At 35.7% G+C, this 16,727-nt stretch overlaps 1 protein-coding gene across 4 annotated transcripts in view; it reads left to right on the top strand.

Moving 5' to 3' along the window:
* LOC137239114 (centaurin-gamma-1A-like) overlaps window positions 1–16,727 on the top strand; it is a 455,958-nt gene that overhangs the window by 107,451 nt on the left and 331,780 nt on the right. For 3 of the 4 annotated variants that reach the window (XM_067764049.1, XM_067764053.1, XM_067764050.1), the window contains one exon: window positions 6,069–6,148. The exons of the other annotated variant lie outside the window; for it this stretch is intronic. In XM_067764049.1, coding sequence (XP_067620150.1) covers window positions 6,069–6,133 — 65 coding nt within the window. In that variant the 3' untranslated portion in view covers window positions 6,134–6,148. Of the gene's footprint in view, window positions 1–6,068; window positions 6,149–16,727 lie in introns of those variants that run through there. 4 annotated transcript variants of the gene reach the window in all.

The following is a 16,727-nucleotide window of genomic DNA, read 5'->3' as shown; positions in this document are numbered from 1 at the left end:
GGATTACTCCCTTTTAAAATACTCATTAATACCTTTAATTTGATATCCATATCGTACAAACGCATTCTAGAGTCACCCCTGGTCCACCTTTATGGCGATATTTCGAAAAGGCGACCACCTATACAACAACCACCACTCCCTTTTAAAATCCTCATTAATACCTTTAATTTGATATCCATATCGTACAAACACATTCTAGAGTCACCCCTGGTCCACTTTTATGGCGATATTTCGAAACGGCATCCACCTATAGAACTAAGGCCCACTCCCTTTTAAAATACTCATTAACACCATTCGTTTGATGCCCATATTGTACAAACAAATTCTAGGGTCACCCCTGGTCCACCTTTATGGCGATATCTCGAAACGGCGTCCACCTATGGAACTAAGGATTACTCCCTTTTAAAATACTCATTAACACCTTTCTTTTGATACCCATATTGTACAAACAAATTCTAGGGTCACCCCTGGTCCACCTTTATGGCGATATCTCGAAACGGCGTCCACCTATGGAACTAAGGATTACTCCCTTTTAAAATACTCATTAATACCTTTAATTTGATATCCATATCGTACAAACGCATTCTAGAGTCACCCCTGGTCCACCTTTATGACGATATCTCGAAACGGCGTCCACCTATAGAACTAAGGCCCACTCCCTTTTAAAATACTCATTAACACCTTTCGTTTGATGCCCATATTGTGCAAACGCATTCTAGAGTCACCCCTGGTCCATCTTTACGGCGATATCTCGAAAAGGCGTCCATCTATAGAACTTAGGTCCACGCCCTTTTAAAATACTCATTAATACCTTTCATTTGATACCCATATCGTACAAACGCATTCTAGAGTCAACCCTGATCCACCCTTATGGCTATATCCCTAAATGGCGTCCACCTATAGAACTATGGCGCACTCCCTCATAAAATACTCTTTAATGCCTTTCATTTGATACACATGTCATACAAACACATTCCAGGGTTTCCCTCGGTTCATTTTCCTACATGGTTATTTTCCCGTATGTTGTCACCATAGCTCTCAACTGAGTATGTAATGTTCGGTTACACCCGAACTTAACCTTCCTTACTTGTTCTTTATTATTATTTTGTTCTTCTTACATTTCCAATTTTATTACTTCATAGTCATTGTCACTTTTGAAAATAAATGTAGTTTGGTGAACATTTGGAAAAAAAGTGTTACGGCGTAAAATCTTTGATAATTTTAGGCACGTGCAAAGCCTGATTTCACTTTAAATGATATAAGCAATTTAATAAAACTTCAAAGGCTTTCTATGTATTTCGTTATTGCTACGGATTTGTTTATTTTTTATTTTTTTATTTTCTTTATAGCATTCCTACCCGCTATTAATTCGCACCGCTCTAACGGAGTATTTTTTTAATATACCTCACTTTCAATATTTTTCTTATAGTATAAACCTAATTTATAAAAGTTCAAAAACGTTTGGAATAATTTTTGAAATCTTTTCAAGACTTTCAAAAAGAAACCAATAATGCTGTTTTGTAGCCCAACGACGAAGTGTAAGGCGAATCCTGTATCTTTAGCAGGCGAGGCTCTTGCGACCTCAAGTTCTTCATCGAATGGGGAAGGCTGGGGCGTTATGGCCTAGAAGGATCAATGTCGTTATATTAAATCGTTCCTCAAATGGTCGGGCTTGTAATTTATAGGTGCTTGTAACCGGAACGTACCGGCTCTATATCAAGCAAAGGACCATCAACAGCCATAACACTCGCCAGCACCTTCGGGCTGTGTCTTTATCTCTATAACAACAATAATCGGGTTTAAATAGACTTTTAGTCGCAACAAAATTGCATTAGTGGTTTTTTTATTTAAAAAAACATTCTTCGAACCGTTTTTAAGCTTTTATAAGATAGGCTCTTAGAGTTATGTATACTGATATCAGCTAAGATTGTATATGAAAAATATTGAAATTGATACGACATTAAAAAACATTCTGGTAAAGCGGCGCGGCGTGCAAGAAACTTTTTAAGCGTTTATGGGTACAAGGATTCATGAAATACCATCTATTTTTTCATAACTCTATTATGAGTGTTCGTAAAGAAGTATAATCGAAGACATACTCGTACTTAAGTAGTTTTAAAGCGAACAGTCGATTTCAATACTGCAACACATTTTTCTCGTGTGACCTAATTATCATGTTGGGTCGTGGGCGAGTTAACGTCGATTCACTTACGGAATCATAATTAACTTGGGAATTAACCGTCAGTAGGCCCAATAATGTTGCATTTGCAAAAATTTAAAAAATAAGAGGAATTTAGATGGCAACACTGTCGAAAATAATCCTTTATTTTCTGTTTTAAACTTTAAATTAACTATTGATTTCAAGTTCAATCAATGCCAGTCGCCTAAGTACGTTTTATTATTACTATATTCTGTTTTGTTTAGCAAAATCCTAAATTCTTCATTAGTTTTGATTCAATTCGGTGTCTAGGTAACCAGAATCAGCTGATGCTGGATCGACATATAGTGTGTGGTGTGTGTTACCAAAAAATCGGGTGAATATGTAACCAAATAGAAAACATATATGTAATACTTCTATATCACTACTACTGAACTGTAGTATATTTCAACAAGCCGTCTTGCTTCTATCAATATGGTACATTAGGCTATTTCGTTCTCCAAATGAAAAAGTAAGCTTTTGTTTTCCATTAGTATTATAAAATTTTTATTGTTTTAAGAACTCTGCAGAATAGCATTACCGATTTGTGCTGAGTGTGCAGATATACGTATATAAATGAGCCCTTAGTGACCAAAAAGCGCCAAAAAAAGCAAATAATGCCAACTGACAACTACGTATTTCTCACGAAAAAGAGTATGTTAAAAAAAAAATTTACAAACTTGATATTATTTCAACACCAATAGCAGCCAGCCCAGTACTCATATTTTGTTTACTTCATCAAAAATTTACTTCATTAAAAAACTCAAAATAAGTAAAATTTTGCAAAACTCGTTTGTTCAAGCTAATTCATATTAAATTATTTTTGAAAACGTTTAAAGAAATGCTTGTTGGGATGTATGTATGTATAAGTATTTTTTTATACATGTATATTTGAATTTTTTTCGTTTCAAAAATATAAATTCTTCGCCTTGTTTTTTTTCCTATTTATGTAAATAATATACTTTGTATGGCTGCAGCCAATGTTCAAATAATAAATACATCAAGCCTTTTATTGTATTTTGTATTTGTTGGCCTTTTCATTGTTTAATCGACTAAACTGAGATTTTATAAAAATTAGTATGCAGAAGTTGGGTAAAGGGGATAGTGACCCGTTGTGATCCCTTTAATACTTTTTTTACACACGCTACTACAATTCACTAACACTAACAAAGCCCGCGCATGCGCAGAACATACATTTGCACAGTTTCAGCAAATAATGATTGACAGAAAATTTGCACATTAGGAAGATAGGAAGGTATTGATATAGAAGTATTATATATATGCTAGAAAACCAAATTAAGTACGACCTCCAAAAGCTAGCTTAATGGGCTCAAAAATGTTTTAAAGCTGCATCTTGTTTTGTTGAAATCCGAACAGTCACAGGGAAGGGGCTCTAACTTTTATATCTTCTCATTGCCTTTCTTGTTAAAGCTCCTACGGCATTTTGAAATATTACCTTAGCTTATTTAAAAATATTATAGCATACATTTAGGAGCTCTTTTTCAATCTGGAAAAATATTGTAAAATTTTCAGTTACACAGTTTCAGCTTTCTGAATACGCCAATTTGTAGAAAACCCGAAAAAGCATAACAAATTAAATTGGAAACGAAGGTCGGCTTTACTTAGCTCAGCGGTATATCGCGCTATGTTATTATTACTATTATTATTAGATGTGAATTTGTTATCCATGAGTGTGATCTACACTCCATACACTTAATAATAAGTTGGCTGTTATAATTTTCAATTAGACAATTTAATAACTTTAAATTGAATTTAAAACATAATAATCTCAGCATTAAATTAAATTCGCCAATGAAACGCACAACATTTTACCTAAAAAACAACTCGTTAAACATTTATACGGCGCCAATATGTATGCTACATTTATGCATATGTCACACGTATATATAAACATGTCGCGCTAAATCAATTTCAATTCAATCCGATTATGCGTTTATTTCTGTGCAAATAATTAAAACTGTAGCATTGGGGATTAATGAAAATAAAAATAATATATATACATATGTACACACACATACGCACATATGTAATAATATTGAATGAATGATAGCTTGTTTTGATTATGCATGGCCAGGGGCGATTGCGCCTGTGCTTATGCAATAAAAATTCATTTCAAGCGAAAAATTACAGCGCACATAAGCCATCAAAGGTGCTGATCAAATTTGACTGACCGCAGTTTACAATGCCAGGACTGGTAAATGGCAGAATATTATATTTTGTTTTTTGGTGGCAATCTGCCGGCATATACGTCACAAACGATTAACACGTATTCATGTGCACTCAGCTGTTTGTGAAATTATTTTTAAGTCTGGTCAGGTAAATTAAATGTCGTTGAAGCTTGTATATATAGCATTGTATTTGTGTTAATGTGTACGATGTAAGTTGCGGAATGTTTTTTAAGCGGGAGTCATTGGTGCCGTATGTCGTATCGCTGTAGTCGTATCCCTAACGTAATCAGCTGTTTATCGTTACGACGGTAAACCAAAAACCAATTGGTTGGCTACGATACGGTTACGACCTTAGCGGCACCAATAATCGATTGCATTGATTCTCATAAGGTTGGTCGAATCAGCTGTTATAAGGTTACTGATACGATTACCGATAAAGCACCAATGTCTGCAGCTTTAACCGCCTAAAAGTTTTTATGAAATTACGAAGAGTGGAAAGGTTACAGTCTGAACATGGTTGCCATATTTCTATGATTTTATTTGGCGACCAGTTGATTTATTTATTTAATATTTTTCTATTAAATGCACAAATTCCTACACTTAACAACTTTGCTTGTTTTAGACGCTTGCCAACTATGTTTATGAAAAGAAAACTAAGTTCATTCAAAAATTTTGTAATAATTCTTTCATTCGCGGACGCGTTTTGCTAACTCTTACCACACCAGTACAATGAACCTCAAGATTTTACAATAATCTTTCAGTGTTTTCTTGACGTTAGCGCTGATGTGACTGATTACCAGCTACCTTATTTTGATACTTGGTGATAGTAACTAGAAATTGCATGTCTATATTTAAGTTTTGCTTTAAGAAACATATTCGACGTAAGAAATAATATAAAATGAAAAGCAGGAGCTGAAATGATAAATGAAATCAATGGCGATGCTTTACAGTGAAGACTTAATTGAGTATATTATAGCACATATTTTGAGCCTATTGCAGTGGCGGCCATATTGTGCTTTCAAATTCACAGTTTCTGAAACTGTTTTAACGCAGTTAACGCCGCACTATGAAGTAAGAGGGGGACTGAACCGAGCTATGGTGTTTGCTATCATCTTTTGCTGCGCTATCAATGTAACCTTTTTTTTTTTGTGGGTATGGATAAAAGAAATGGAAAGTAGCTTCTACGAAGCTGCTGATTACTTAACACTCCTTTGGGCCGCTCAGCATTTTTTCTCAGCATATTTCTTTAAGGCTATATTTGCAAAAAAAAAGTTTCGAAGTCAACTTCTGCAACTAAACCCTCGCGAGTTCTCGCCTAATTCAAATTTCTGTGTACCTCTTCTTTGTTTCAGACGGTAATGACTGCCGCAATGTATTCGACTAAGAATTTTTGATCAGGAGTTCAAGACTGAACATTTCATCGAAGCTACCAACAAGGATTGATCCTTGCGCTGCCCCGCATGTGACTTTCATAGTTCGCAGGCCATCTAAGGTCTGGTATATACATACATAAGTATGCGATCTCTAAGATAGATTTAGAATCCTTGCGTAAAACTTTTAACATCTACTAACTATGTGAAGTCCCAGTCTATTCTCTATTTTTCGTTTATTTTTAACATAAAATTTATAGCACTTAATTCGATATCAACCTAATCATTTCTTTATTTCTACTTTCATTACAGGTATGTCCCACTTCAATTATTCACATATATGTATGTATACCACGCCCGGCAGTATTTGCAGGTAATACACACAAATACATACCAATGTAATAACATCATTCGGTCGATAATCAAATTGACCACAAATTAATTGTTGTCTGCTTTTAGGCGGTCTACCACTAAATACGACATTAGCACGACATTAAATGAATAATATGTAAAAGTGATACTCTAAATCATCTATTTGGTTTATGGCCCAATTAAAACTTTTTCCAAAATGTACATTTTGCCAAAACTGCGTGTAAAATTCTAAACAAATATTTATTTATTTATTTCATTGTACATTCGCTTCAGCTACATAAATAAATGTTAATGAAAGCAACAAATGCAAAAATATAGCAATTTTCGATGTCTGTCTCCATTTGAGCGCGACAATTTCAAATATTAAATGCATACATTCATTAAACAATAGCAACAACAATAAAAACTTTAAAAATGTACCTAAAATATGTGCACTTTGCAAGCTACTATAAATGTTCACTTAGCTCATACATTGCCTTGTTCACTCCTTTCACCCCTTGCAAAATAAACCGATTGTTATTTAATTTTTGCTGTCACATCCTGCTACATATCCTTTTTTTGTGGAGATAACCTCTCATCCATGCCAGCTTTGTTTATTTAACTTAGAATTGCAATTGGTACACTGCGGTGGAATTGAATTTCCAGCTTGGATTCATTGGTGGCTCCATTCAGTCCCCTGCTGATAACCGTATTTGGTATCTGCTTATTATTTGGTAAATTTACATTTGCTACTGGCCACACCTAACAAGGCCAATATCGGCGATTGTGTGGCACTCGACGTGTTTACATCGAGCTTCATACTGGCACTCTGCTTATTTTGTTGTTGTTTTTTTTTTTTTGCTGCAGATTTTAGTTCCTGGGAATATGCATGCATTTGATAAAAATGCTGAAAGGGAAAATAACACCCACTTTGATTTTCTGTTGGCACTGTTTCTATTAAGATTCGTTCGATCGCACTGTGAGAAATTATGTAGGTATATACATAGTACAACTAACTAGTAGTAGCGTGGTAGTATATCATTATCAACCGAGGTTTGTCGGCTCACACGTCAAATTTTGCCAATTTGTTTATTTTTTACTATTTTAAGGACTTGTTCATTTTCATAAATTTTTTAAATTTCTGTAAGATTGCAATTTAAAAAAAAATGGGATCCGAACATACCTTCCGTTCTAAAATTAAATAACATTCCAAAGAACTGACTGTTAAATAACTGACAAAAAAATTGAGAGTAGTTTTGAGGAATTTTAGCTGCAGAATGTACAATTGTAAATTTTTTTTTTACCCAGCCTACATTTTTTGCATTAAATGCATCAAAGACTGTGATTTCGAGTCGTATATGACGCAGCGAGCGCTTTCCTATGAACCTTGATCTAGTCATGGCAGAAGGTTTAATGGCGCATGAAAAAAGGACCTATTCCGTAAAAGAGTTGGGGTGTCAAAAACGAGTTATCGTGGAAACTAATTTCGTTACCGTAAGCACAGCCTGACCAGAAAATCGTTAAATTTCAGGCTGGGTGTACATCCACTTGTTTTTACCTTCCTTCGCTCTGCACCATCTCCCTTTGCACTTTTTGCATTCTGTATTTGTTAATCTGATTTGCATGTGGTATTATGGCTTATGGCAAACAATGTCTATGCGCCTAAAAGTATGTACTGGCTTACACTCAGCACGTGCATGGGGGTTAGTGGTTTTCTGAAATCGCGATAAACTGTATTATACCTTACTGGCATGCGTTGACTGTCGGTATTTATTTGAACATACTATTATACCATGTGAAATGTACTTGAAAACATAAAATTACTGGTTTTGTGGTAATAGGTAATGTTGTTGTGGCTAATTTTGCTTTAAACCGGTTAGCGTATGCGAAGCCTATATATAGTGTATGTACTTAGGTACACCCTGAACGGGGTGCTGGGCAAATTTTAGTGTAGAAAGTTTGCATAAAGTGACAGTTTAGAGTTAGCTTGAAGGCGAAAATGATGTAGCAAATCACTTAACGGGAAATTTCAGTAGATGCCGCTTCGGAGAAAGTATTTCTACAAAGAATGTGGAAATAACAAACAAATTTTCAGCCTTGAAGTATGCAACAAAATTTCTATGCCTTATTTAATTTGCTTTTTATTGATTTATTATTAGTTATTTTATAACATTAGATCTGGTTTTCAGTGTGGTCGTTGAGCAAACTAGTGGCAACACTATAGACTCCATCAGTCTATATGAGATACTCATGGACCGGCTGTTCCAACCTAACTCTCATTTTCTCTGCAAACGGCCATTGCTGGTATGTCAGTTTAATTCATATAAATAAATAAATGCAAGGCGCGATAACTTACGTAGAGATTTTAGGCCGAGCTTCTCTTCCAATTTGCCTCGTGCTACTTTTATTTTTTCCCACAAATTGGCGGGACGGGACCTACATGTTTTATACCGACTCCGAACGGCATCTGCAAGGCAGATGAATTTTCACTGAGATGCTTTTCATTGCGAAAATAAACTTGGATTGTTTGCCAAATCACTGCCAAGAAGCGACCCCTCTTAGGAAAACTTTTTTCTAAATTTTCGACGTTGCTTTGACCGTGAATTGGACCCACTATCTTCGATGTGATAGGTAATATAACTTTGTAAGAAACAATAGATCAATACGAGGATGATTAAAACATTTGTACTCTTTTTTTCTCCCAGTCTTTTCACGTTCGCTGTGCAAGGATTTTGATTTTAGAGCACCCTAATTGCAATGTTTAGGCGCATATGTTTGTAAAATATTTTATTTTTAATCATCCGAAGTATGATGCTGTTCGTTGTACCCAAAAATTATACTAAATGACCTCTTCTATAGGTTTACAGTTCCCCTGTGATAACAGTACCTTCTCGTATTCTCTTATTTTTACTGCAATTTATTTTACTTTATTATTTTAAATGAACACAGAGTCATCTTCTCATTTAACTTCGTAACTTTTCCACTCACCTCACACCCTAAAAACCATTTATCTTTACTGCAATTTACGGCACATGATAAATGATATATCGACTATAAACATAACCTCAACAACTGTATTACTAACATTGGCATTCACTTGTGTTTCTTCTTAAGCTTGTATGCATAATATACCCCCTCCCACAACTTTTCTTCCACGTACATAAATAAATATGTATATCTAGCTTGTTTAATAAATTCTATGCCATTTTTCTTGTTCGCACTCAACACTTTTGCGCCTGAAAATACGCACCATTGAACTTATTCCTGGCACAAACCGAACTTAAGTTTGCTAGTTTTATCGCTGGTTACCCCCCGCTACTGTATTTTATTGTTATAGTCATTTCTTCTTCATCGTTTAACACTTGCACTTGTATAGGATTTATTTATTTTGTTGTTTGCTCTGTGCACGATATGTGAGTGCATGCTTTTAGGCGCAATACTAAACACAAATTACACTCCAATCACAAGCACTTTCATTGCGCACAAAACAAATGAATAAAAGGGAAAAAGTAGAAACAAATAAGCAACAAAAAATTGAAATGAAAGTAAATGAAAATCAAAATGTTATGCAAAGCGGAAGTAGGCTTACAAGTGGAATTACCTCGCGGAAATGTACAACTTAGTTCGCGGCAATGCATTTACATAAATGCAAGAACTTGTGTACGAGTAGAGTGCCTTGCCCCCGCCTCCCCTTGTCCTCACTTTTTCTTCTGTATTACAAATTCTGATTAATTGAATTTTCATTGTCGCATATACATAAAGTCGTAATTGGGTAGGGCAGGGGTAATTCGAATTACGTAGCTCATGCGCCACTCTCAGTCTCAGATTGTCTGTCAGCTCGTTCGGTTATTTGGTTGTGTGCCTGTCTATGAATCCCTTTACATGCATGCCTTTCATTAATTAAATTGCAATATAAACATTGTTAAGCATGCATTTAAGTTGTTTTTGTATATTGTAGACAAGCGCCTCAACAATTCAAAAACCAAAAACTGAACTCGAAAGTTTTGTACAAATTGATTTATGACCTTTTCGGCATATCGATTATTTTCATTACAACTTCATTTAATTAAACAAATAGTTTGAAATGGAATTGCTGAGGATATAGAAGTTTGTTTTGAGTACTTTGCCGTTGTAAATGTAAGAAATGAGACAGTGTTGGAAGGGGGAATTGAATGTTTATAAAACGCGTAAAAAACAAGTACTTTGTGTCTGGGTCTAGATTTTCTGTGCCACTTCGCTGGTGGGTTTCCTTGCCTATCTAATACTCTGTGCAACAATTTGAGAATAATTGTTTTGGAAGGACATAATTCCAATTCTGACCGAAATCTGGCAAACGCTCAAACATTTTTTCAATTCTTTGGCCAAATGATTATTTGCCGTGACCGTTTTAAACGTCCAAACAAGAACTTAGAATATATGTTAAAGCGATTTTCGCCTTTGGGCCGACATGGAAAAATTTCACGGATTATATTTTTTGTGAAACGTTTTAACCCTTGAGCTCTGTCGTGAAGGGTTCTTTTAGGTACATTTCGATGTCGTTCGATCTTCAATCTTGTAGGACCGAGAGAAATATTGGCTCACTTAATTTCTGAGATGTAATGGGGCACGATTCCTACTCTGCATTTAAAGTATTTGTCAGTCTAATTTTTCTTCAGAAACTTTGCTATTATACTAAGAAAGAAACCTACTGGTAAGTGAATTTAAAAGAAAAATATATGTATGTCTGAATGAACCTAAAGATACTATTCGACGGTGGGTTGAAGTACTATAGCACCAAAACGTACCGAAAGGTAATTAAACAATTAAAGCATACGCTAAACAAATAGTTACTGCTTAACAGCTTTTCCGCGCCCTGAAGTATACTACATTAAATTTATATTAAGGGCACACATTAATCACACGCACCACTCAAATGTCGCTTACAGCAACCAAACACAAAACATGAGAGTACCACTTTCTCGAGTGCTTGCATTGTGAAAAGCTTTTTCCATTCAATTCGCTATTTTCTTGTATGTAAAAAGCCGCTACCAACTACACTCAAATACAGTCAACCACATGCGACCAACCAACATCTTGACAATCTCAACACTTGCTACGCAATGTAAATGTTACGCATTTTAACCTGTGCGCCATGTCATGTCATATTGGGCTATGTATGTGTGATTGTATCTGCACTTAAAACAATCAAACGGCATAATTGACTGTGGCCGGGAGTACAATTGTTTGCATTGGGTTAGTTATACTGCGCCGCACGGCTGTTGTTGCGGTTTTTATGTTGTTCACTTATCGTGATATGGAAGGAGTGATGGTGGATCGTTTGTTTGACGTTGTCATTGTCAGTGATAGTGTTTGTTGTTTTTGTTTTTTTGTTGCTTTTATTGTACGCATTGATGTGACTGCTATTATATGCATATGTCTGAACAGAAGTCTGCAGTCGTCATTAGCGTAGTGTACACCCACTTTTCGTCTGCCTGTTTAACTGAAACATTGCAACCCTTTTGCTCACCTCATTAGTCTCACTGCGCGTATACACAAGCTAGCAGCTTTAGGGTTCAGTTGCCTGTGTATTGGTATGAGTGATTATAGCTTTTATTTAAATTGACATTTGCTCGCTTCAATGTATATCCATGTAGGAAATTGCATGTGTATGTGCAGGTGGGTGTAAGTTTACATATTATATGCGAATATATATGGGTGCACTTATTATACCCCTTGTCCTGTCTATACGTTCTCTTATATAGAGACCTATTTGCTGTACTGCGCCATATTAAGTAAACAAACAGCTCATACATAAATTATTTGCTGTCCTCGCACTTCGTCTTAAAAGCAAAAAGGTTAATAAGAAGTGAAGTTCTTACTAAAGTGATTGCCATCAAGTAAGTAATCACTTGATATGCATTATAGCCTATCTTATGGCGAGGGAAGCTCGTACTATCGTTGTAAACACACACAGCCACAAAGCTCAAGTTTACGCGAAAGTTCAAGTTGGTGAGATTAGAAAAAATTCACGAATCACAAGTCCCGAATTGAACGTTTATGGCATGTCGTCTTTGTTCAACATCATTTCGCGCTTAATTTAATATGCAAATGTAATTTAAAAGTATTATTACAACGCCTAAGTGTAGACTTTCTCGAATGCGCTTTTGCTTTTTTCACTGTGAAGTTTAATTTTTAACAGCCAGCTCAATAGGTGGCATACTTGCCAACCGTCGGCCTATTCTAGCTAGCAAACTTAATGAACTCAGTATGGTGTGAAATATTTGTAAATTCCACTTTGATGTTCAGTAGCACATTTTCGAATTTACATAAATTTTAAGCAGCATTTTTAACCCGTTTTCTTCTTTTTGCGATGACACATGAAAAATTTAAAACCATATTTAAAGCGGCTAATAGTATGCTTGTACTATCTGACAGGGTGTTCAAGATGGCATTGTGACAGCATTTTGACAGGTTGTTCAATATGTTGACACATCCGAGCTGCTATCTTTCACACGTGAAGGAAAGACGCAAGATAAGACCAAGAGAACTGCTTGAATAAAGCTGATTGTGAACAAAGGCAGAGATACGGAGAAGATCTAAAAAAGTCAAAACTTTGGCCGCCTCTGCCTTAGATATCAGGAACATATGGAAGAAGTCCAAAATTAATCGGGATAAGGGCAGTTTTCTCATGTAGTCTTCAACGGTATATTCCTCCGATAAAAACATTTTTTGTGTTTACAGGGAGGGTAAACGCGGCCGTGCGTGCACGTTACAACCACACCTAAGCTCCTGGGTTGAATCCCCGCGTAAAGCAGCATCAACAACTTAGAAACGCTTTTCTAAGCGCATTCTTCCATCGGCAGTGGTTCGACAAACATTCCGAGTGTATTTTTGTCATGAACAGCTTCTCTATGAAAATGCACCTGCCTTGCAGCTGTCGTGCCGAGTCGGTGTAAGAGAAATTTGAAATAACATCTCGGTCTAAATCTCCACCCAGGTAAATCGTGCCAGGTATTTATTTTTCTTATTTATTTAGGGGTCGACATATCATTCCGATAAAAAAAAATTTTGTGACCAATATTTGTGTATATACATACATTTTAAAGTTTACAACTGATATTTCTTTTGGCAACAAAATCTTAAACATTTTTATTAAAAGGGTCGTTCCACGCCATATGTCCCACTTTTAAAAGATAAAAAGTGCCTAAGCAATTAAAAATTGCCAATGTTCAGAAATCTTAAAAATAAAATAAGTGGAAAAATTCTATTCATAAAATCTGTAATTTTTAAATTAAATGAATTTATCAAACTAATGGAAGTATGCAAAAAAAATTACCGATATTAGATTCTCTGTTTTGGAAAAAGTTTTAACAGCTTTTTACAGTAATTAAAAGAAAACATATATTTTTCTATTAATGATGGTTGAGCACCCAAAGTTTATAGCTTGCTTTATAAGTAAAAATCATTTAAATCGATTGAGTTCTGGCCGATTTGACATGGAATAACTCTTCAAAATTTCTTCAGTAAAACTACGTCATTAATAAATAAATGCATTGCAGCGAGTGGCAACAAATATTGCTATGGCAGAGTCAAATTTCATGGCACATTGCCAAGTGGGAATATGAGCAACTGTACAATTCCGTTGCGCACAGTATTGCCCTCGAATTATAGTGGCGAGTATTTAAAAGGCAGTTTAAAGCAAAATAAATTTAATTTTTCCTAGCTTTGCTCAGTTCTTTTAGGTATGCGGCTTGAATAAATTTATATATCAATTAGACGTGGATAGGTTGGATTCAGCTGCAATATTTTTGCTCTCCGCTGTATGTATGGATGTAAATAAATTTACATCAATATTCATGTATTCATAGCATGGCGTCTGCGTCTGAGTGTTTCTATTTTGTTGCAGTTTAAAAAAAAATCGATCAAAAAATATAAATATTGTGCAGAATATTTGCATACACTTTTTGCGAAGCACTAGGAAAATAGCCAATGCAACAACAACAAAATGACAACATGCAATGACAGCTGCAGCCAGAGTGGAGTAATGATTTTAACAGCATGCTGCTACTGTATGAATTTTTGTACTTTGTGATGAGCAACGCTTCTGCCACGCTTTTACTCCACACTCGTTCAACTTTCTATCATTCGACAATTTTTCCTACTAACTTTACATTCAACAATAAATGGAATGTGTAGCAGATTTGGGGGACAAAAATCAAAACAAACAAGTAAGGAAGGTTAAGTTCGGGTGTAACCGAACATTACATACTCAGTTGAGAGCTATGGTGACAACATAAGGGAAAATAACCATGTAGGAAAATGAACCGAGGGAAACCCTGGAATGTGTATCAAATGAAAGGCGTTAAAGAGTATTTTATGAGGGAGTGGGCCATAGATCTATAGGTGGATGCCATTTAGGGATATAGCCATAAAGGTGGATCAGGGTTGACTCTAGAATGCGTTTGTACGATATGGGTTTCAAATGAAAGGTGTTAATGAGTATTTTAAAAGGGAGTAATCCTTAGTTCCATAGGTGGACGCCATTTCGAGATATCGCCACAAAGGTGGACCAGGGGTGACCCTAGAATTTGTTTGTACAATATGGGTATCAAAAAAAAGGTGTTAATGAGTATTTTAAAAGGGAGTAATCCTTAGTTCCATAGGTGGACGCCGTTTCGAGATATCGCCATAAGGTGGACCAGGGGTGACCCTAGAATTTGTTTGTACAATATGGGCATCAAACGAAAGGTGTTAATGAGTATTTTAAAAGGGAGTGGGCTTTAGTTCTATAGGTGGACGCCGTTTCGAAATATCGCCCTAAAGGTGGACCAGGGGTGGCTCTAGAATATGTTTGTACGATATGGGTATCAAATTAAAGGTATTAATAAGGGTTTTAAAAGGGAGTGGTGGTTGTTGTATAGGTGGTCGCCTTTTCGAGATATCGCCATAAAGGTGGACCAGGGGTGACTATAGAACGCGTTTGCACGATATGGGTATCAAATGAAAGGTGCTAATGAGTATTTTAAAAGGGAGTAATCCTTAGTTCCATAGGTGGACGCGGTTTCGATATATCGCCATAAAGGTGGACCAGGGGTAACCCTAGAATTTGTTTGTACAATATGGGTATCAAAAGAAAGGTGTTTATGAGTATTTTAAAAGGGAGTAATCCTTAGTTCCATATGTGGACGCCGTTTCGAGATATCGCCATAAAGGTGGAGCAGGGGTGACCCTAGAATTTGTTTGTACAATATGGGTATCAAAAGAAAGGTGTTAATGAGTATTTTAAAAGGGAGTGGGCCTTCGTTCTATAGGTGTTCGCCTTTTCGAGATATCGCCATAAAGGTGGACCAGGGGTGACTTTAGAATATGTTTTTACGATATGGGTATCAAATGAAAGGTGTTAATGAGTATTTTAAAAGGGCGTGGGGCTTAGTTCTATAGGTGGACGCCTTTTCGAGATATCGCCATAAAGGTGGACCAGGGGTGACTCTAGAATGAGTTTGTACGATATGGGTATCAAATTAAAGGTATTAATGAGAGTTTTAAAAGGGAGTGGTGTGAAGGCGTTTTCCAGATATCGACCAAAATGTGGACCAGGGTGACCCAGAACATCATCTGTTGGATACAGCTAATTTATTTATATATGTAATGCCTGCCAAGATTTTAAGGGTTTTTTATTTCGCCCTGTAGAACTTTTTCATTTTCTTCTACTTAATATGGTAGGTGTCACAACCATTTTATAAAGTTTTTTCTAAAGTTATATTTCGCGTCAATAAAACAATCCAATTACCTTACCATGTTTCATGCTTTTTTTCGTATTTGGTATAGAATTATGGCATTTTTTCATTTTTTGTAATTTTCGATATCGAAAAAGTGGGCGTGGTCATAGTCGGATTTCGTTCATTTTTCATACCAAGATAAAGTGAGTTCAAGTAAGCACGTGAACTAAGTTCATTAAAGATATGTCGATTTTTGCCCAAATTATCGTGTTAACGGCCATGCGGAAGGACAGACGGACGCCTGTGTATAAAAACTGGGCGTGGCATCAACCGATTTCGCCCATTTTCACAGAAAACAGTTAATGTCATAAAATCTATGCCCCTACCAAATTTCAAAAGGATTGGTTAATTTTTGTTCGACTTATGGCGTTAAAAGTATCCTAGACAAATTAAATGAAAATGGGCGGAGCCACGCCCATTTTGAAATTTTCTTTTATTTTTGTATTTTGTTGCACCATATCATTACTGGAGTTGAATGTTGACATAATTTACTTATATACTGTAATGATATTAAATTTTTTGTTAAAATTTTACTTTAAAAAATTTTTTTTTTAAAGTGGGCGTGGTCCTTCTCCGATTTTGCTAATTTTTATTAGGCGTACATATAGTAATAGAAGTAACGTTCCTGCCAAATTTCATCAAGATATCTTCAACGACTGCCAAATTACAGCTTGCAAAACTTTTAAATTACCTTCTTTTAAAAGTGGGCGGTGCCACTCCCATTGTCCAAAATTTTACTAATTTTCTATTCTGCGTCATAAGTTCAACTCATCTACCAAGTTTCGTCGCTTTAGCTGTCTTTTGTAATGAATTATCGCACTTTTTCGGTTTTTCGAAATTTTCGATATCGAAAAAGTGGGCG

The sequence above is a fragment of the Eurosta solidaginis genome, chromosome 2 (genome assembly GCF_040869045.1).
Source record: "Eurosta solidaginis isolate ZX-2024a chromosome 2, ASM4086904v1, whole genome shotgun sequence".
In the NCBI taxonomy this organism is placed as follows: domain Eukaryota; kingdom Metazoa; phylum Arthropoda; class Insecta; order Diptera; family Tephritidae; genus Eurosta; species Eurosta solidaginis.
This window is presented reverse-complemented; position numbering and strand designations above follow the sequence as displayed.